General features: G+C 34.1%; 1 protein-coding gene and 1 pseudogene across 4 annotated transcripts; both read left to right on the forward strand.

The window, feature by feature from the left end:
* Positions 1-306: 306 nt before the first annotated feature.
* LOC145593000 (histidine-containing phosphotransfer protein 4-like) lies at positions 307-11,156 on the forward strand. Of its 3 annotated transcripts, XM_081649515.1 has the most exons (6): positions 307-446; positions 5,471-5,617; positions 9,973-10,103; positions 10,184-10,252; positions 10,488-10,559; positions 10,660-11,156. In XM_081649515.1, exons 2-6 carry the CDS (start codon positions 5,585-5,587, stop codon positions 10,757-10,759), a joined length of 405 nt encoding a protein of 134 aa, XP_081505641.1. In that variant the 5' UTR covers positions 307-446; positions 5,471-5,584; the 3' UTR covers positions 10,760-11,156. The 3 variants fall into 3 exon arrangements, with proteins under 3 accessions (XP_081505641.1, XP_081505642.1, XP_081505640.1); XM_081649516.1 differs by lacking the exon at positions 307-446 and having other exon boundaries at positions 5,362-5,617; XM_081649514.1 differs by lacking the exons at positions 307-446; positions 5,471-5,617 and adding an exon at positions 8,946-9,310.
* Positions 11,157-12,711: 1,555 nt separating this feature from the next.
* On the forward strand, positions 12,712-21,744 carry LOC145591408 (phosphatidylinositol N-acetylglucosaminyltransferase subunit A-like; annotated as a pseudogene). Its single transcript, XR_014102307.1, has 11 exons — positions 12,712-13,397; positions 15,931-16,021; positions 17,111-17,188; positions 17,659-17,786; positions 18,165-18,737; positions 18,921-19,074; positions 20,048-20,138; positions 20,396-20,512; positions 20,611-20,714; positions 21,154-21,244; positions 21,325-21,744. The product of XR_014102307.1 is annotated as a phosphatidylinositol N-acetylglucosaminyltransferase subunit A-like (transcript).
* Positions 21,745-21,775: the final 31 nt, after the last annotated feature.

Genomic DNA, 21,775 nt, shown 5'->3' on the forward strand with positions numbered 1-21,775 from the left:
CTCAAAACTCAACACCCTTCATATATGAGTAATTGGGACAAGTCATCATGCTTGTCTTTACAACTTTTACCATCAAGTGAAACCATTTTACATTTCGGGTAAATCAAGTCAATTTTATCGGGTCTAACCGAATATTTTCCCTATTCGAGTAAGTGGGACAGGTGGTATGCTGATGGCTGATACTTCCATGTACTTTCCGTCATCATGAGTCATGGACATTTGCCACCTCTGAAATTCGTGCATTGTTATCAAATTTGTACGATCCTCATATAGTGGAAGTGTAATTGGTTAAACCCAAAAATTGGTACGATCGAATGATGAAGATACCATAGTATTTAGAACAAGGGCACTCTATAAAACCTCATCACACAACCAATTACCCAGAGATTCTGGTGAAGTTTTGCTCTTTCTTCATCAAATTGTTCAGAAATCAACAACCCCATAAGGTATTTTCATTTATTTTTTCACCCTCACTTAATAATTTTATTAATAGATTGTTATAAAATGATGCAGAAAACTTCTTGAATTATTGGTTTTCAATTTCTAATTATTTTTGTTGATGATGGGTGCAATATAATGGTTAGTGTAATTGATTCGCTTTATAATGAACATATATTTGGCTGTGAATTTTCTTATTTTGATTTTATAATTTTGTTAGTGACACATTATAGGGATATATTTTTGGATGTCGGCTAACTTAATTGATAATCGTAAAATATTTTTTGACACCTAATGTCGTGAGTCACGGATTTTGATTTAGGTTTATATGTTTAGAGGGGTTGTACAAGACGTGGATTCAACCTTAAAAAACAACAATAATCAAAGCATTAATCCAAAGACGAGGTCGGCTACATGAACCAAGATTTTATCTCCTCAATTGGCCAACCATATCCTCTCCTTCTATCCAAATAAATCTACGTAGTGTTTGGGATTTGAATTTATGGTGAAGGATTTACAATGTAGAGTTATCGATTGTTTTTTTTTTTTTGTTTTTTTGTTTTTTTACTCACTCCGTCCACTAGGATTGTCCTACAGGCTAGTTATCGGATATCCATATCTGACACGGGTATGTGACCCGATTATTTGACTATTTTGTGAAATAATTCCATGATTTTGAACTATAAGTGGAGTGTCCAAGTGTCGTACCCATGTCCGAGTGTCAGAGGGTTTGACATTTGACATGGGTATTTGACTTAAAATGAAGGGTGCAGGTAACATAGCCTACATGGGAGAGTTTTATGTTAAAGGCTTGGTTGAAGTTGCTGTGAAGGGTTCTTGCGTTGTTCATTTCCTGGTTGTGTATGGATATAATGTGGATTGTGGAGTAAACATACCAATATTGGATGGGGCAAACTCGATGAGACAACAAAAAAAAATAATGGGGCACCCTTAGTGGGACGAAGGGAGTAGTATTACGGTACATAAAGAGGATCTAAGGGGACCATGGTACCGCACATTTAGGAATGAGGTACGATCAAAATCATTTGGCTTCTAAGTAATCAAATTGTCCTTTATAGTATGTGTCTATGTATAGAGTAGAATGAAGTAATGTAGGGAAGTAAAAGGAGAGGTGAATGAATGTTTTCTTGGATGATCAAGTGAAAAATGAAGAAGGGAATGAATTGGAAGGAAAAGTCTTGTAATTAGTACAGGTAAAAATTTGTTCTAGCTCCTATATGTTTTTCGTATTGTGCATAGGACGATGTTGTGTAAGTGACAATATGATAGATTAATCTTTACTTTTAGACTTAGGAAATTAATAGTGGATATAACAAAACATAAAGACTCATTGTAGATAATAATTGGTTGAAATGGACGCTAAATTTATTTTGGGAGATATATAGATCAATCTATTGCAAGCTTGCAACTTTAAGTACTCGCCATGTTTAAGGATCATGAATGTATATAGAGTTTGAGGCTTGAACTCGTTAATAGAAAGCAACTCTTCAGTTGAATGCAACGATTTTGGCTAGAACAATTGGTAACCAGCTGTTACAAGCAATTGGGAAAATGCATGTTTTCTAGATTTTTTTTTTCCTATTTTTTGAAAAAGTGAAGTTGCCTGGATATTTTTTAGTAGTTACCCTTAAATTAGGAGTATATCTTTATCAAGTGCAGCACACTTCTGTTTGCTGACTTATTACCAGTTTAGATGAGCAGACACCAATAGTGCAGTTAATTTTACCTCACCTGAGAGCTGCTACACTGTTTTCATACCTTAAATTATATGTTTGGCAAGTTTGTAATAAAGTGAAGAACATGTAAGGGGATAAACAGCATGAACTTGGTGTCAGAAATCTTGTATTAAGAATGGATTGCACTTTATCCTTCTTTTGTTATACCTCTAGCAAGTACTTGGGTTACTTCTTGGTGGGAGGAGCGGACTTTTAGCTCAAATTTTAGTAAATTTTTATTTCGTGGAATTTATAGACTCTGGATGACTGTTTGTAATCGAAGGAGGTTCTTGCATGGAAATTTGGCAGTTACATTTCTTGCTCAATCATACCACTTTCAATCTGGATTTTGTTCCTTTTTCCAAGGGTAGTTCTATAGTTAACTGAGGTTTAGGTGGCATCTGCTGGACAATTCAAGGATAGAGAAAAGAGAAAAGGTGTAAAGAAATCAGGACAACAGCACAACACAATGCTATCTGGTTGAGTTGGGTTAACTGTTTCATTTTGATGTTCAGACTTATGCTTTATTAAGTGAGGGTAAAAATGTCATTGTCTTAGATCTTAGATATCTATCGTTTTGCCATTTAGAAATTTTTCCTGGAGAGGTTAGATAATATTATTTTGTGTTACCAAATTAGTCCAAAACTGCTCACTGTACCAAATACTACTTTTCGAATCGTAGTTCCAGGGTGGGTAGGGGGAAGAATTAGCAGACTGTGTAACATATAGGTTAGGTGGAACTTTTGTTCAGTCTTGAAATCAATATGAGGATGAGAGTTGAAGTTTGCTTGGCTATGTTTTTTTAATTCCATTCTATGGTACTAGCTTACCGAGTTATCTATTCTTCTGTTTACTCAGAAGTAGCTAACAAGTCGAGAAAGTAATACATAGTATTTATTAAGTTAATGTATATAATCCCCTTAAGTCTACATAAGTACATCTCCATTAACTCCTCATTGGTCATTCGCATAGGTTTCCTGGTCCATAGTGGTCACATATTAGTTAAGAGGAGACAAAGACATGGAGTTACATAAATTTGTAATTTTATTATGTGTTTAATTGATTGGTTAACATATATTTATCATCCTTTAAAAGTGCCTATGAAAGAAGCATTTTGGGGCACAAAGGTTGATGAGGGGTATAATTTAAAAAATTTCTTGTAATGATACCAGAAGTTAACTTTTCATTCAGTATCATGATTTTAATGTTAAGACTAGTCTTTGCAAAACAAAGTTTTCTTTCCTTCTCCGTTTGACAGACTATGAAATTAATTGACCTTTAGTTGTCATTTTGGTGCAATTAAGCATACTGTGCTAAGCATTATATCTTTTGGATTCTATATTCTGTGCTATAGTTGTGGAGGTCTTTTAATGGCTACTGAAAGATATTTCTAGATTGTTCTGCAGTGATTGTTCTGCAGTGATTGTTCTTTTCTATTTTGTTGATTATTAGAATCTGCTGGTAGGAAAATATGGCATCGGAATATGTTTTTTTGATTGCATATCATGTTGTCACACATATATATAGTCCTTGTTCACTAATTTTGCCTAGCATTTACTATCTTGGTGAAGTTTAATCAGTTTGAGATTTGACTCAGTTATGATGCTCTATTCTTGCTTAGTAAATAATGTTCTTAATTAGAGTTTTGGTCTACTTAAAGCATCTTTTGCATACAGTTGTTAATACTTATCATGGCAACATTCTATCATGTTGAGAGCAAATTAAGTACTGTCATTTGCAAATTAATTTAATTTTTTTTTTTTTTTTTTTTTTTATCAAACTGCTAATTGTTAATTTCACCTACAATTAGCTACCTAAATGCCATACTGTCCTGTGAATCAGGTAATTGTTTTGATTATTGCTTTATCTCCATGTTGTGTGATGAAGCAATCAGACTAAGTTTTGTGTCTAATATAGATATGATGACTACTGAGTCACTAGCTTGATGCTTTTAGAGACATTTGCAAGTTGGAGTAAAAAGCAACTTTATATCTAGCCTTTGATCGATTCCTCGTCGCCCACAAGATTTTGTATTGTAGCTACATGAGCATATTCATGAGGTGGGGAAGTTATCAACAAGGCGTAGCAAATGCTTATATTAACCTCTCCCTTTTCGACACGTGTGCACTCCTTTGTTCAAGGAATTATGTTCAGTACTAGCCATTTCTTGCTATGTCTTTTTTTCTTTCTCATTCCTTCTCTAGGTTGCTATTTGGGTTTCCATTTTCTATATTCCCCCCCCCCCCCCTTTTGAACTAAAGTTAATGCATTATGTCAGGCACAACTCATTCTGGACTTAGATTTAGACTGTTTATGCTCTTTACCTAGTCATGTATGCTTAATCATTGGTTTAGCCTCTTTAGTATTTTCACAGTATTTAGATACATTAACTGTAATTCCTATGCCTCTTTAGCTTACGTAACAAACTTCTCAAAATGAATCATTATAAATCCTATGGAAAAATGACTCATAATTTAAACTTTTTGGTTATAAAGAAGAATCTAGGGAATTAGAGATGTTAAAGAAACAGCTACTTTTTAGTTTTTACAGTTGCAAAGATAGTTAGCTCGGGTTTAGCTATATAGTTATATAGTGCTTCATCGTAATTGGCTCTTTCACGGTGGCTTTTTGCTTTTTTGGCAAATACTCTGCATGAATAATATTATTGAACGATGGATGCTGTTACATAAAATTTCTAGTAAGAATTTCATGAAACAAATTGGATGTCGAAAACTGTAATGATGCTAGTCTAAAACACACAAATTTCATCATTGTGCTTATTTCAAATCATTGTGCTTACAAAATAGAGTATTTCCTCTTTCTTAATCAGCGTTTAGTCATAAGTCGAGTAATCTTTTTATCTCAAGTAGAATGCATTGTAATGATGCTAGTCTAAAACACACACATTTCATCTATGTGCTTATCTCAAATCATTGTGCTTACAAAATAGAGTATTTCCTCTTTCTTAATCTGAATTCAGTCATGAGTCGAGTAATCTTTTTTATGTCAAGTAGAATGCATTCCTTTTTCATGAAAACTGTCAAGTTGGCTGTATTGCAACATCTTCTCCACGGCATTTTAGGGATGGACCTCATTGTACGATTTTATCATGTCTTGAGATAGAATTCTTATCAACATCAAAGTCCAGAGACTATGAAAGAAAGCTAGAATATCTTGTGTGGCATGTCTCAGAAATTGGAAAGGGTGGAAAAAGAAAGTTAAGAATAAATGATTAGTAGATTCAGGTCGCCAACCAATTGCTTTTGTTTATTGATCTGGTCCACACCCATTTGCAGATATCACAGCAATGAAGGAACAAATAGTTTCCTTTTATAAAAAATGAACTGAGATGGAGACTTCTTGGCTCGACACGAGTCTTTGGTTGAGATACTCAGTGAGCTTACCAGAGAATGATATATGATGGACCAACATGCTCATTTAAGGTATGTTCTAATCATTGCTGAAGATTTATTTAGGTTTTCATTAGCTTTGTAAAAAAATTGTCTCTGATATTTTGGTTCCTTTTCAATCTATGTTTTAGTACCATACGTATTTTGATGACAAGTTAACAATTTTTTTTCTAATGAATAACACTTGTGTGGTGATGAGCCGTTTGAAAATGATATGGATGTCTATTATGATGTTTACTTTTTGTGTATATCTATGAATTATGATTGATGAGTATCAATAATGTTGTAAACTCTGCGCTAGGTGAAAGTTATAAAAAAAATTCTGAAAGTTTGATTGTAGGAAAAGTTTGATTGTAGCAATGACTAATCTTTTTCCAATCTATTTCGGGATATATAAGGCTTATATAATTTGCATAATCCCACCAAAAAGATCATGATTTTTTTCAGTTTTCTTAGTCTCCTTTTATTTTAGAATGGGAGAAAATCTCTCGTGTAATTTCTAATGGAGATTAATCTTTAGTGCAATGATTAATGAGGAAGTTGCTTGAGAAACTTCTCAACAACAGCAGGGAGGAATATGGCAGTATAAACTGGATGTCCTTTTTTTATTTCTAGGTCGCTTTCTGGCTAAGGAGGCATTAGAAGGGAACAAGGGAAGGAAGAATAATTTTGAATAAAGTATTTACTTATATAATATTTGGTGAATTAAAGAGAAAAATATGGTGTTACCTGGGTTTGTTGGATGATGCTATGGTTTTTTTAATCACTGTTTCCATGATTTTAAACTGCACTTTTACCTTTATGCTATGATCAATGATCATCATGTTTGATATGTGCTTTAGGAATAAATTTAAGGTATAGAATGCTTAATATCAGGGTTGTTTTGTTCGGAGAGGTTTGGGGCAAAAAGAGAGGTTTGAGGCTAAAGTAAGGTTTGACTAACTCAAGTCTTTAATATGAGTGTTTGGTTAAGAGAGTTTTGGGTCCAAAAAGCTAATTTTGATTAAGCTAATGATTTTTTATGAGAGAGGTTTGTGGTAGTTGAGGGGAAATGACTCTTCTTTCATAAATTTGATTTATTTTACTGCCTTTACTAAGTTTGCTCGAGTATTCAAGCTAATAATAAATCATGCATATTATCCTTATTGGTAATTTTACACAATTTTGTCAAAAAATAAAATAAAATTTACACACTAAAAATCTATCATCTAACAGCTATTTACCAAAACTTTTACACAAACAGCTAGTACAAGCAAGTAAGCAACTAGTAAAAAAAAACTCATACAAATAGCTAAGAGCTAAATTCTCGTTGCCAAACAGGGCAATTATTGTTTACTTAGAGAAAAGACTCATTATGTCATTTCATCATTTTCTTAATGTAGTGAAATTCTTTTGTAAAAAAAAAAAAGTAATTAAAAAAAAAAACAAAAACAAAAACCTATGCTACTAAAAGATGCATAACATTAGGGTTTTTTTCCCTTTCTCTTGGCAGTCCAATATCATCAAATATCAGGAAATCTATATCATTATTAAAACTCAAAGGGATAACATGGTATTGCTATGTGTCATCCCTCCCTCATCATGACTAGGCGCCACATGAGCGTTGATAATGCATGTTTGTAAAACCTTTCATTTAAAAAAAGTACATAAATAAAATACCTTCTTAGCTACTCAGTATATTATTACCGTGTCTCTTCAATCACCCAAATAATAAACACTTTATTAATTAGGGATAATTAACTTATATACACTAATACTTTATTTTATGTTACTTGCATGTATTTCATGTTATTTTTTGTAGTTTATTTTTTAATTAACCATATACGAACAGAAATTTCTTTAGAGTTTGGTTCATGCGATTGCTTGAGTTTGTTGTTGTTATTGTTATAATATCAAATTACTATATTTCCAATCCATTTAAATCAAATACTTATTGACGATTGTAATGTTATATTATAAGAACCCGGGACATCGTCCGGGCCAATAACCAGTTAGACATTCTATTGGAGATGATGGTATTGAAGTATAATTATATATCTGAACTGTACACTCATGTTGTGAGCTTGGATTACGATGAATACATGTAGTTAAATGGACAACTACAATCATGTCATGAGTTAGAAAGACCAGCCTTAGCACTTTGGTTAGTTTACCATGATTTCTATTTGTGGGCACTTTATAAATGAGCTTAATGAAACTTATCTTAGAACATTTGGAATCCATGTGGAGGTATTTTAGCCTTTTAGGTCCTGCTGAATAGAGGGGATGGCCTTTAGATATGATCAAAAGCTGTGATACTACTTACCATTACCAACATCAAAATGGCAAGCAACTGTTTGTATTGGATCTTATTCTTTGATAGTAACATTTCAGTCGGAGTTGGGTGCATTTTCTTTTCCTGGTTCCTAGTGGAATAAGATAAGAACTTCTAATTTGTAACCATATACTTCAATCTAAGAATTTTTTGAAATTAATGTAAATAAGCATTGCGTAAAATACAAAGCAGAATAGAGAAGCATCCTCAAAACATTATAATGATTTTACTTTTTAATATTACTTTGCTTTACAATGACTATCATCCATTCCCCATTCCCCCTTGGATTGTTAAAATTGGCTGTTCTTGTTCACTATCCCTTTATAAACTTAGTATAATGTTGCACTTTTTTTTTTATTGGTTCTTCCACTTTTTCGTTTATCTTTGTATTAACATTCATTGTCTGCTTGGATTCTCCAGGGTTTAATATGGTGTGCATAATGATTTTACTGTACATGTGTATTCAGTCTCAAGTTTATGAAACCCCATCAATGAAACGACAGAGATTTGTGATGTTTAATGAGAATGTTAAAGTAAGGCTGTTTTAATTTCTAAGTATTATGGACTTCTATACATAGCCACATAGGTTAGACACAAAGGATCAAACTTGAGCCTGCCCTTCTATGATTAAACACCAACTGGTTTTCTCATTTTTGTTCTTCTAATTTGTATGATCACTTTAGTTTTTCAGTTTTGGAGTTGTCATTTGCTTTATGTTGTGCTTCTCTAGTCTGGCTCTAACCGCCTGTAAGGCTGTTGGACGGAAATCACTTGAAGTCTTTACTCTGCTTACATCACATTTCTCAGTTGTGACATAGAAAAGGAAATGCCTAATTGTGTCCAATAGATTTTATAGCATAATGATGGTGTCTAAACCCTTCCTAAGATGGTTTTTACTGAAAAATATCTCATGAGAGAATAAGGCAGCCCTGTATCCACATTTGATAAGTTCCTTTCTTCTTTTAATGTGAAAGAATTGTCCTAACATTCACCCAAGTCTTTCAAATCTTGCTTTTAATTCCTCTTTTTCATTTCCCCTCTACTTGAATGTACTTATCCATCTATAGGTGTAAGGAAATGATAGAAGTGCAAAAGAAGATTCCAATTTCAAGGCTATTGTAACGTGGGTACAAAAGAATCTGCTTGGTTGTTCATAAGGATAAGGATATTGACTGCTATCTATTCATATTCTCAGTCAGAAAGCAAAATCTTGCATCTCTGACTGCATGCTGAAGAATCATAACTATATAAATACTCGTAGCTCTTTGATGTGTTTAGACAATCCGTGCCTAGTATCAATTGGCTTATAAGGCATGTCCGTTGAGACCTGTGTTCAACTATATAAATCTAGAATGGATACTCGGTCTTTGCAAGAGCAAATTGTGCAATTAAGGCGGTCTCTATTTGAGCAGGTTTAGTGTTTCTGTAATTCTATTCTTTTATGCATCTGATACTTATAGCTATTGGTTTCTTTTCACAAACATCTGTCTTTTAAAACAAATGATGGATCAAGAGATCCCCTACTTGAAGGGCTGGACGTCATTGCTTGGATCACTATGGAGTCATCGCTGTTTCTGCATTCTGATTTTTTAAAAAATTGGAAATTATAGTGTAATATCTGAACTTGAGGGTAATGTAAAACCATTGAAACTCATTAATTAGAAAGATGGCAGAGTTTATACACATTATGGAGACAAGCTGTATTTAAGTAATAACTTGAGTTTATATTTCTCAAGGAATTTCTTCATTGTGCAAGTATATGAAAGTTAATTTTATTAACGAAATTTAAGATGAATGCACTTGACATGTGACTGACTGACTACTTTAAGAGGGAGCTAGGGTAGTTGTTTAGATAATTTGTGGGTGAGACACCTCAAACTCAAAAGTTTCTTGTTCAAAATCTATTAGAAATATTTTGGTTTGATCTGCAGTTTAAATTTCACTTCCTTTGTTGGTCACATTGCTGGGACTTGGTAGGGTCATATCGTCTGAGGAGGCCAGATGCATGCAGCTTTGCCACTACCAGTCATGAATTCTTGATTAGTAGTTTGAAAGTTTGATGCCAATGCTGCAGGGATATCTTGATGAGCAATTTATTCAACTAGAGGAATTACAGGATGATGCCAACCCTGATTTTGTTGAGGAGATTGTAACCTCATATTACACTGATTCAGTTAGACTGATCCAAAATATCGACCAAGCACTGTGAGTATACTCTTACCTGACCAACGATCTAATATTGGCTTCAGTCTTTGTACAGCATATTGATTGATAAATTCATACAGTGCAAAATATCCATTTGATTTTGAGAAGCTGGACAACTACATGCACCAGTTTAAGGGCAGTAGCTCAAGGTATGAATTGTTTAGTTGAACTTATGACTCATAGCTTAGAATTGACGTATTTTATGTATGAAATGGAGGCGTGTATTGAAATATACATAGCAGAATTGAAGATCCATACGTTTAGGCGTTTAGCTGAGCCATATTTTATTTTTTTTAGTATTTTCCTGCTTATTGACTGATGTACTTGTTAGGAGAAATCAATAAACGAAAAAGTGAATATAATTCATATTTGCAAATTTTGCAGCATTGGAGCTAAGAAAGTAGTACTCGAATGCTCACAGTTCAGGAAATATTGTGCAGCAGGAATAGCAGAAGGGTACAATAAAATCCCAATCACACTACATTTACTAATTTTTTTCCTGTAAAGTTGAGTCAATCTCAACTGCAATGATTTAATGGATTCCATGCGTTTGTAGGTGTGTCAAGACTTTTCAGATGATAAAGCAAGAACATGCGATGTTGAGAAAGAAACTTGAGGCTTATTTTCAGCTGTTGACCTCAGCTGGAGGGACTTAGGAACGCACCTTGCATCTGTTGTTGAGATACACATGTTATTACGTAGTATTCAGTAATAATGTTGTGCTAAATATAGTTGTAGAAGTTGTATGTACATGATATGTTTGTCGTCTCCTATGACTTAGCAGCGCAATTATATATATACCAATACAGCAGAAGATGAATGCAGATTTGTTTTCAGCTGATTGAGTGTTACAAAAGGAGTTATTCATTCCTTCGTTAGAACTTATAAGTATAGTGTGAACGTTCAAAGTGCATGTATGTGATCGAATGTACTTTGAGTGATAGTTTGTAATGCGGTTAGCATGTCTCTTGCTACTCATCTTATGCTGCATGTAGCATGGAATGTGCAAATAGCAGTGTTGAAAATTTGTTCACTTTTGTGTATTTTGTTGAAGATTTGTTCACTTTTGTTGGGAAATAGAAATTTGCCACTTTGAGAGAGTATACTTTGTATCCCATAGTATGCTCATGCATTATAGCTTCATCGCCTTCATAGCAGAGAGTTGATGATGTCTATTGCATGGACTGATGAAATCTTCTCCCGGGGCGAATATAGTCCTCATAAGAAGGATGGTCCTAGAGAACGAAAATAATCTACTTTACATGAACAAGTATATGGAAAATAATATACATCCATAACATTGATCATGGATCTCAACCCTAAATTCAAAATTATGGTTCGTTGCCGTTGTTTGATATTTTCCCATACCTTAGTACTAGCAGTGTGTGTTCCTTTTGGGGAATTTTGAATTTAGGTTGAGCAGACGAGAATCTATACACAGTATTAAAAGACATTTTTAGAAAAGTTTATATAACATGTGACACCCTAACCTAATTTATCAATTAATTTAACCACTCTTATAACATAAGTACATAACATTGTTGTTTAATGTTTCAAAAATAATGATATGAATTGTTATAAATATATAAGTTAACAAAAAAAAAAAAAAAAAAAAAAATGGAGATTATAGATTTTTTTTCCTTATTCCAACTCAATATAGAAATAATTTAATTCATTTCTATGTTTTTTAGGATTTTTATCTTAAATATCATTCAATTATTATTTATTATGACATGGTGCCAATTTTTCCTCTCAATACGTTTTTGTATACTTCGTATATAAGAACTTAAGGCATTGCCTGCGATAATCACTATGAGTAATTAAAATTTTTAAAAAGTGTCCACAACCCAAGACATTGCCCAATATAATCACTAGTTAAAATTGTTTCAAAAAGTGTTCTTATTGTTCTTCTTGCATGTTTTTAGTATAGCATTTGCATGCTTGTATTAATGTACTCCCTTGTTCTTTTTTGTTCTATGGCTTTTACCACTATATATTGTAGGTCGTTTTCTTATGTTCTGCTCACTTTGCTTTATTTTATTTGTGACATATTTCTTTCACCATCTTACCCATTCAACCCTATATAATTACACCTTTTCATACTCCCTCTATTACTTTTTTCACTTTTTTCTTACACAAACTCATTTTTTACATTCTCTTTTTTACTTAATCTTACACTCAATCACATTCTTCAAGAACTAAAAAAAGGGAGGTTGTATATCACCTAGATAGACAATCTCATCCAAGCTCAGTATTTTATTATAATCTCTAATTATATGGTCTCACGCACTTAATTTTTGTAACTATTATTTCTCTCCTTTTACTATCTCCGTTTCAAGTTTTTTGCAACTTTTGCCAAAAACATCCGCTACACATTTATTGCAACTTTTCTATTTTTGCCATTTTTAGAAAGGTTTTTTTAAATGAAATTACATAAATACCCTTACTTAGAATTAAATAACCCCAATTTTTTTTTTTGGTTTCAAAAAAAAGAATTTAATAACCCCAATTAGATTTTAAACCGTAAACTTATGAAATTACTAATCTAACATTATTTATCTTACAATTCCCACCAAATTTAATTCTTTATTCCAATTCCTAACTAACTCATTAATTCATGCTGCCTTCAATTGATATTTCTAGAAAATAAACCCTAACTCTACTTGTTCTTCATCTTCCTTGTTTCTCCCTCTTCAAAAATGAGCAAATCTTCATCTATTATCTCACTGACTCACTCCCTCTCTCTCTCTCTCCTTGTTCATTCGCTTGTCTGTACACAAAAATTGACTAGATCTGCGTTTTTTGAGTCCCATAAAAATGGTAGATTTCGAGCCTCTTGCCTATGCTATTTTCGCAAGTAAAGATGAAAAGGAGGTTGAGTTGCTTGATGCTATATATGATGCGCTGGAAGATGGGTTTTTGTGGCCTAGAAGATACTACAATTCTGGGAAGTTCGGTGATGTATTGAGCGAAAATTCCCTCACCGCTATGGGTAAAGTTCTCAGATCTATTGATGCTGAAGAAGAGGAGAAGAAAAAAAAGAGGGTTTTGGAAGAAACTATACCCACGAGAAGTGAAAGGGCGAAAAAACAAAGATCTTCTGTTAACCCAAGATATGTCGATGTAGAGGATGAGGGCGAAAACGAGCTTCCTGCTACTGCTCCGAATGAGGGGAAAAATGAGGGGGATGCTGCTCCGATTGAGGGGAAAATTGACCTTGTTGCTGCTCTGAATGAGGGGGAAATTGACCCCGGTGCTGCTGATCCGAAAGAGGGGAAAATTGACCCTCCATTGGTGACGATTTCTGAATCCCTTTTTTTATATTGATTATTTTTTACCGTGATTGTTAATTGTTGGGGCATTGTGAAATTGAGTCCCTGGTTATATGTTAATTGTTGGTTACATTGAGAAGGAGGTTTGTATGTGCTTGATTGGTTGCCGGTAACAGTAGTTGCTGGCCAAGGGGGTGTGAATTTTGTTATTTGATCTGATTTAGTGGACTGAGTTTATTGTTGCTTTGGTGAATGAGTTTGTTGTTGCTTCTGGTATTTTTACTCCCCGTGCTTTGTGCTTTGTGAGCACATACGTGCTTTGTGAGTCCCTTTGAGTCCCTGTTGGGGTTGTGGTGGTTGATGGATGATGACAATACTAAATGTATGAATTTGGTCTCGATGAAAAGTCTTTGAGGGACCATGTCTTAAACATGCTAAGTGAGTCCCTTTGTTGTGGTCTGTTTTTGCAATATAGAGTCCCTGAGATCTCAATGATTCAATTTGAGAGATCATTCTTGTTACTAAATCTAAATGATGAGGGGACTCATCTGATCTTGAAATGGCTTGTTTGATTTGCTCCAATTTTAACATTGTTGAGGTAACAAACAGGATTTCATTTGTTGTGATGAAATTGCAATCTCTCTGATGGATTTAAGATGTCACTCAAGAGTTGTTCAATATGTACATAAATCTGTAAACAATTTTCTTATAACCTGAATGTGCTAGAATGTCATTCAAGTTCAAATTCAAAATGCTCTTTTCATTACATAACATTCAATAAGCACAAATGACACAATTATCTGACCATGGCTATCACTACATGACTGACTGCCTTTAAGATTCAAAACATATCCAAACCACTTAAAAAAAAAAAACACAGATGAACAAAATGACATAATTATCTGACCATGGTTATCACTACATGACTGATTGCCTTTAAGATTCAAAACATAATATCCAAACCACTAAAAAAAACCATAGATGCACAAAATACCTTTGTTTATACACATAACCAAATCATATTTGAGTCCCTCTCGTATGCTTAAGCAAAAAATGGTTATGTGTGGCAGTCTTTGCTTGGTCAGTTCTTGCTTAAATGCTTAATCAGCGTCCACTTCTTGGTTTGTTTCCTCTGGGTCTACTACTATTAGCCTCTCATTAAGGTATTTCACAGCTTCCTCTACTAACTCTTTCTCCACCTCCAAATTATCAAGTAACAATCCCAAATTTTCAAGTCTCTTTTTGCCTTTATGAGGAGGAGGGTAGTTGTTACCACCTTGTTTTCCTAGTATCTCAATCATACAAGCTTGTAAAGTCAATCAACTGTTTCTGTTTACGTGAGGTTCAAACCACTCATATGCCTCTTAAACCCTTTCTATTAACTCAGTTAGGTTTTTTGGGAATGAATGATATTGGATGGATTGAATCGCGTTGAATAACCCCAAATCTAGCACATTCAGGTCTGGGGGTTGAGGAGGTTGATGCATGAATTGTATGTTGAATCCATCTTGAGTACATGCTGCAACAAACTCTTCATCTTTTGGTATTTGATGGGGTTTAGCGTTGTCCCACTAGAGGAAGATGTTTTGTCCATATCTACTGGCCATTTTTGCTTGATTGTTGGTATGACTTTGTTGATAAGTATTTCCCTGATAACTTCCCTGTTAACATTCTGCAATGCTTTTGGTTCCAGAGTTCCTTTCTTTTTGTTCTTACTGTTTGATAGTAAACAAAGGGGAAAATCTCGTACTTACCATCATGTGTCATCACCCTATTATGGTTGTATATTGGCCTTGAAATCAAACCCATGAACATAGCCTTGATCTTATACCTTCTGGATACTTGACATCTATATGGATTATCCTCTTTGGGAAGCAAGTAGAACCTTCTTGTCTCAGGGCACAAATAAAACCACTTTTCATCTATGTGTACTACATGTTGCATGTCATCAAAAGTTGGATTCGACTCTAGGGTAGTAGGAGGGTTGATGTGTGACAAAACCCACTTCAATCTTCCTATCTTGTGGGCTTCTGTTAAAGCTGGTTTGTTGTTGCTCGTATGGCATCTCAGTTTACCCCTTTTTTTCAGCCTGTGAATGGTGACATGGCTAATCTTTAAGTATCCAGAGTAGCTTCTTTCAGTTGTCCTTAAGTGGAGGGGAACTGACTGCAACCATTCTTCAGAGTACTCCGGCCCGGTTTTGCCAATTGCCTTTGAACTGACATCAACCACCCCCCCATTTCATTCTAAAGTCTTGTTATTGTACTCTTGTGAACATCATACTCTCTTGAAAGTGATAATTTGAGGCCCCTTGGCAACTTCCCATCTTGTTGCATTGCTAACATAGTGTCAACTAATGCCCTTTTTTGGTGGAGCTTTAAATGTGGTTTGCGTCTCTTGTTTGGTGGACTATGTTGTTTTTCATTTTCTGACTGAATGCACATATGCTCCTCCTCCATTAAAATTTGCTCCAAATTGTAAAATTCCTCATCAAACATGTCTGCCATTTTGTGGTTTTTTTTTTCTTTTCGTTTTTTTCTTTCTTTAATTTTCAGTTTGAATGAGAGAAGAAGAAGAAGAAGAAGAATTTTTTGACTGCTTGAAGATGTACATTGCAAGGACTTCATTATTATTATGTAGTGTACAGTAAGTTTTTTTTTAAGCTTTAGTAGTAGTGGAAAAACATTAATTTTGAACCTTGGTAATTGTTGTTGTATAAATAGGGGATGACTTTGTGGGTGGAATTTAAAGTTAGCTATGCAAAAAAATCTGGCGATTCCTTAATTTTTTGGTTGAAAATTTCAATACAATGCTTTTGGAGGAAAACTTTTACCCCCCAAAAAGTTAGCAGAATTTGTAAAGTACATTTCACAAACAGAGACCCTACATTCTCTCTCCTACTTCTTAATCACATGCCCTCTCTTTACTTAATCTCCATTTCTCATACTTTGACTAGGAGTCCTTGTTGACTCCAAAGTTGCAAAAAACTTGAAACGGAGGTAGTACATCCCTTACCTTTTTTTCTCTCAATTCTTTTTCAAGAAGTTAATTTTTAATTTTTCAACAACCCCACTTACATAATATTTTATTCCATTCAACTCACCATTCTAAAATCATATACCGGTTAAATTGATGAACTAAATAAAACCAAAGGGAGTATGTTCACTTTTGGGGCACCAATATCTCATAATGGAACCTGGCTTAATATCATGTGTTTACTCTAAAAAGTGGATTTTTTTTTCAATCGATTTGCATTAGCTTTCCTTATTTCTTATTATGAGTAATACGGAGTATTAAAGAAGGAAATACAAGATTTGATAATCTTGCCAAGCATTTCAAGACGCTTACATTAGAATTTTTCGTGTGAGGACTGAGGAGGAATTTTTAATGTTTATTTTTTCTTTTTTGTAGCTTTAGAAAAAAAAAAATCTCTAGGGATACGCTAGTCTTTTTGCACAAGATGTTGGGGGTACTAATGTCATTTGCAAGCCCTTATTTTTAATTATTTTCTTACTCTAAGAGAGAGAAATGTGAGAATGAGGAGAGAGAATGAAAATGTCGGATGAGAGTGCGCGAATACTGAGATGCTAAACATTGGATAACAAGAACAAGGTGATTAATTGTGTTTTTAATTTCATGCTTTTTTTAATGAATTTTTATCATGCATTTCACAATTAATTTTTCCCAGTAATTTGCAGTTTCTTCATCTGGGGTTCGTTTTCATGCACTATCCAGTTTATACTCCAATTCTATAGCTCAAATTTAGCAGTCTTCACCTCGAAAAATCGCCAGCATCGATTCACCATCAAATGGGTAAGTTTGATCAACTTGTTTCCAAATTGGGCTCTTAAATTTATTCTAGATTTGCTCAGAATTTTACTATTTTGAAGCAAGTATTAAAATTTCTTTCTATAAGTTCAATTTCCAGCATTTATTTTGAATTGGGTGGTTAATTGAATGTGGATTTTTAATGTTGATGGAAGAGAAAATCAGATGTGGTCTCAGTTTTTAGCTAATTGCAGTATCTGTTGCAACTTGATAGAATCTCATTCTTTTGGAATTCTGGGTTTTGGAATATTACCAATTAACACATTCTTATTATCAGTTCTTAGCTTATTTTAGTTTTTGCTGTAACTTTATAGCATCTGAGTAGTGTTCATTATATTGGATTTTTCGGTTTTCGAAGTCGATTATACTGCTTTACACATTCCTATAGTTGGGTTCTTTCTCTGATACTCAAGAAAGTTGTGTATTATTTCATATCTTGTTTGCTTGCATTGCAGATTGTTCAATGGAGGAAAAAAGTAAGCATAGGATATTGATGGTGTCAGATTTTTTCTATCCAAATTTTGGGGGAGTTGAAAGTCACATTTATTATCTATCCCAGTGTTTGCTTAAGCTTGGTCACAAGGTAAGTGAAAAATTATTTTTCGTGGTTTTCTTATCAGTTATGCTGGTAGAGTAGCCATATGTAAATACGAGTAGTGAAATTCTTAAATATCGCATTACTTTTGCTTACTTTATGCAAGATTGTTAGTAGGGACTAGGGAGTATCAATATCGAGTAGAGATTATCATTTGTTTTACTGTTCCTGATTTGTGGATGTTTTATTTTATGTTGGCCCAAATTTTATGCTAAATGGTGAACTCTTGATGTTATAGTTCTTTGGGATGGGAAACTATTGAAGGTTCAAGCTGGCTTAGTTGGTTGATAGGATTGTAAATTTGTAATGAAATTTCTTTACTGGTGTGTGGCAAAACATTTTTGATGGTTTTTGGAAATTTTGTAGGTTGTAGTTTTGACACATTCGTATGGAAATCGATCTGGGGTGAGATATATGACGAATGGTCTGAAGGTTTATTATGTTCCGTGGAAGCCTTTATTCATGCAGAGTGTATTGCCCACATTCTCCGGTACACTTCCTATTATGAGAACTATTTTTGTCCGAGAGAAGATTTCATTGGTCCATGGACATCAAGCCTTTTCAACTTTCTGCCATGAAGCTCTAATGCATGCACGCACTATGGGATACAAAGTTGTTTTTACTGATCACTCCTTGTATGGATTTGCTGATGTCGGTAGTATACACATGAACAAAGTCCTACAATTTACCTTGGCAGATGCAAATAAAGCAATTTGTGTCTCCCATACAAGCAAGGAAAATACAGTGCTAAGGTCAGGTATTCCTGCTGAAAAGGTATATGTGGTACCAAATGCTGTTGACACTGCTATGTTTAAGCCTGCACCCGAACGACTTTCAAGAGACCAAATTGTCATTGTTGTGATAAGTAGATTGGTATACCGAAAAGGTGCAGATTTGCTTGTTGAAGTCATTCCTGAAGTTTGTCGTCTACATCCCAATGTTAGTAATATTAAATTTTTTTATATGTTTGAAATTAGTATTAGTGTTTGTCCTCCTAGGTCAGAACTTATCTCAATCACTTTGTTTGGAATAATTTTCATGCATAGATATTAGTTACATAATTCATTTGGTTTACATCTTTGATTTTTACTATTAACAATTGTTATGAACTGATCATCTCAGGTTCGTTTCATTGTTGGAGGTGATGGCCCGAAAAGAGTACGGCTAGAAGAGATGCGAGAAAAAATTCTCTTCAGGATAGGGTTGAAATGTTGGGTGCCGTTCCACATTCTCAAGTTCGATCTGTGTTAATCTCTGGACATATTTTCTTAAACAGGTAACTTTTGTCTCCTTTAGAATAAGAGGGTGAGAAAAATTCCACTTTATTTGGAGGATTTACTTGCTTTTGTACTCTAGACTCTACTTAGAATTCGAGGAAGTGTTAAATTTCTTGATGGCCTCTTATTTTCAGGATTTTTCCTTACAGCTGGTTTTCTTATATTTGGGTTAATCAAACATTTCAATTGTTGCTTGATTTCATTTAACAAATGGAGACTGGCGTTCAAATGGGTTAAAAATTTACATTTGAGTTTAATATGAGAAATCATGAGTAGATAGATGGCAGTTGTCTTTCTTCCAACAGATCAAGCTTTGGACTACAGTTGATTAAACTCGTCTACCTTAGCTACACTTGATGAGTTGTTTGCTGAGGAAAAAATCCGCTTACTCCTCATGGGTTTCTGAGGCTGAAACAAGTATTTTATTTGGTAATCTACATATTGTGGAAGTAAATAGTTAAGCACTTAAAATTTGAGTTATTCTTCTAATTCGATTGGAGAATTTCAGAAGTGGTTGGACTTAGATCTCTCTAATAACTTTAAGTATTTGATTAATTTTGCAAGATTGGTTGAAAATTCCCTTTTTAGCCAATACCTTGTTTCTAAGTAACGCGTTTTACTGATTTACCAGAGTAAAAGTCAATCAAGGAACCTTGTTTATTTCATTTGATTTGTTTGCAGTAATGTGGTTTGTGCTAACCCTTTTTGTTCTGGTAAAGTTTAGGCTTACCCATAGTGTAGGCTAGAGCCTTATGAAAAATCTTGAAGCCCTTTATCATAGAACTTAATAGATTTAGTATCTTTTAGTTCCCATATATGTAAATGAAGCAAATGAGAACTAATGCTTAAGTTTTGAAGCTTCCTGTTTTCTTTACTCTTCTGCAGTTGTTTTGATCTTATTGATGTTCTAACATCCATGGTTGTTTTAGTGTTTTCCACCATCTTATTTCTCTGCTTTGAATTTCTGGACAGCTCTTTAACCGAAGCATTTTGCATAGCTATATTGGAAGCAGCTAGTTGTGGATTATTAACAGTCAGCACACGTGTAGGAGGTGTCCCTGAGGCAAGTTTTATGAGTTTTTTTATGCATCAGTCTGCATCGCCCCTCATGTTTATCATCCCCGCCTTTTAACCAGCCTTTGTCTGTAAATCAAATTTTTATTTTTATTTTTTATTTTTATTTATTTATTTATTTATTTATTTATTTATTTATTTTCTTTTTTTACTTTGAAGAGATGTTTATGTGTGGTCGAAATACTTGGTATGGATGTATGATTAATGTTTCATTACCCGTGCAAATTTCCCCATTTTACTTATTAGGTTTTGCCAGATGACATGATCGTACTTGCAGAACCAGACCCTAGAGTTATGGTGCAAGCTGTTGGAAAGGCGATAACCATGCTTCCTAACATTGATCCGCAAGTTATGCACCTTCGAGTGAGTACATTAATTTATACAATTATATTAGTTCCCCCCCTCCTCCCCCGGTCCCTTCTTTTCTCTCTGCTGATGTAATTATTTCCTGTTGCTGCTAGATGAAAGGGCTATATAGTTGGCATGATGTTGCCAAGAGAACAGAGAGAGTCTATGAGCGGGCTCTGAAGTGTGCTGATCAGAATCTTCTTGAACGGCTTTCAAGGTAATGCTTGATAAATATGCATGCTTCAAAGGTAGCATGTAAACTAAACCATTGAAAGACATTACTGACTGGTTTGCTCAGTATCTTTTTCATGTTTGAATTCTGTGCTGTTAATTCAGTCTATTTTAAAACAAAAGAGAGCAGAAAATCATCATTTGCATGGTGGGAACCTAGATGAAAGAGTGCTGCATCTTCTTAGTTTGGAGATCAAAGTCTGTTGTGATTGCATCTGTAATATTGCCATAGTCGTCTGTGCTTGACTAAAGAAATGATCAGATGTTGCAAATGCATTATCCTGAGCCCAATTAATGTCGATGTATCTCTCTCTCTTTTTTTTTGGATCATTTCAGTCTGCTATCTTTATAGTCCTTTTGGCAGATTGCAAGATAAAGTTAAGAGTATCGTTTCTTTTTCTTCTGATTGATTTAAAATTAAACAGGTACCTTGCTTGTGGTGCATGGGCAGGCAAGCTTTTCTGCTTGGTTATGATTATCAATTATCTGTTTTGGTGTCTATTGAAACTATGGCAGGTAGTTACTCACCTCCAACGTCGTGTTTGAATTTTGATTGTTTTGACATCAGCCTTTTAATATCACTACACTTTGCTTAGCCTGACGAAGAGATTGAGGAGGCTCCAGATGTTCAATTATCTCATCAGCTGGAAGATATGTCAGAATAATCTACTCAGAACAGAAACATGGAATGACATTAGATGTGTAATCTGTACATAATTCATCACTATCTCATCTCTGAAAGCTCACGTTTGTCAATCTACAGCAAATGTCAAATACAGCACAATGCAAAGAAGTCCACCTGTAGGCGTTTGTACTTTGTAGTTCTTAACTTTCTAGTAGTATTGGACATCCTAATTTTTCTTTTACTTTCTGTAACAGTTTTGTGGTTAATACTCTATACTTTGTATGTCCTTAGGCTCAATGTAAGTAATTTAACTGACGATTTTACCAAAAACCACAGTGTTTCATTTTGTCAAGTTACAAGGATTTATAAATACAAATTCTTCAGGTGTTTATATTGTTGTACTTTTTTTTTTCCTAGTGTAT

This window comes from Chenopodium album, chromosome 18 (assembly GCF_948465745.1).
Source record: "Chenopodium album chromosome 18, dcCheAlbu1.1, whole genome shotgun sequence".
In the NCBI taxonomy this organism is placed as follows: Eukaryota; Viridiplantae; Streptophyta; class Magnoliopsida; order Caryophyllales; family Amaranthaceae; genus Chenopodium; species Chenopodium album.

Coding starts and splice junctions, on each gene's coding strand:
- LOC145593000 (XM_081649514.1), top strand. CDS start 9,212: ATGTCCGTTGAGACCTGTGTTCAACTATATAAATCTAGAATGGATACT. Junction 9,311..9,972: donor GGCGGTCTCTATTTGAGCAG/GTTTAGTGTTTC, acceptor CCAATGCTGCAG/GGATATCTTGATGAGCAATT. Junction 10,560..10,659: donor GCAGCAGGAATAGCAGAAGG/GTACAATAAAAT, acceptor ATGCGTTTGTAG/GTGTGTCAAGACTTTTCAGA.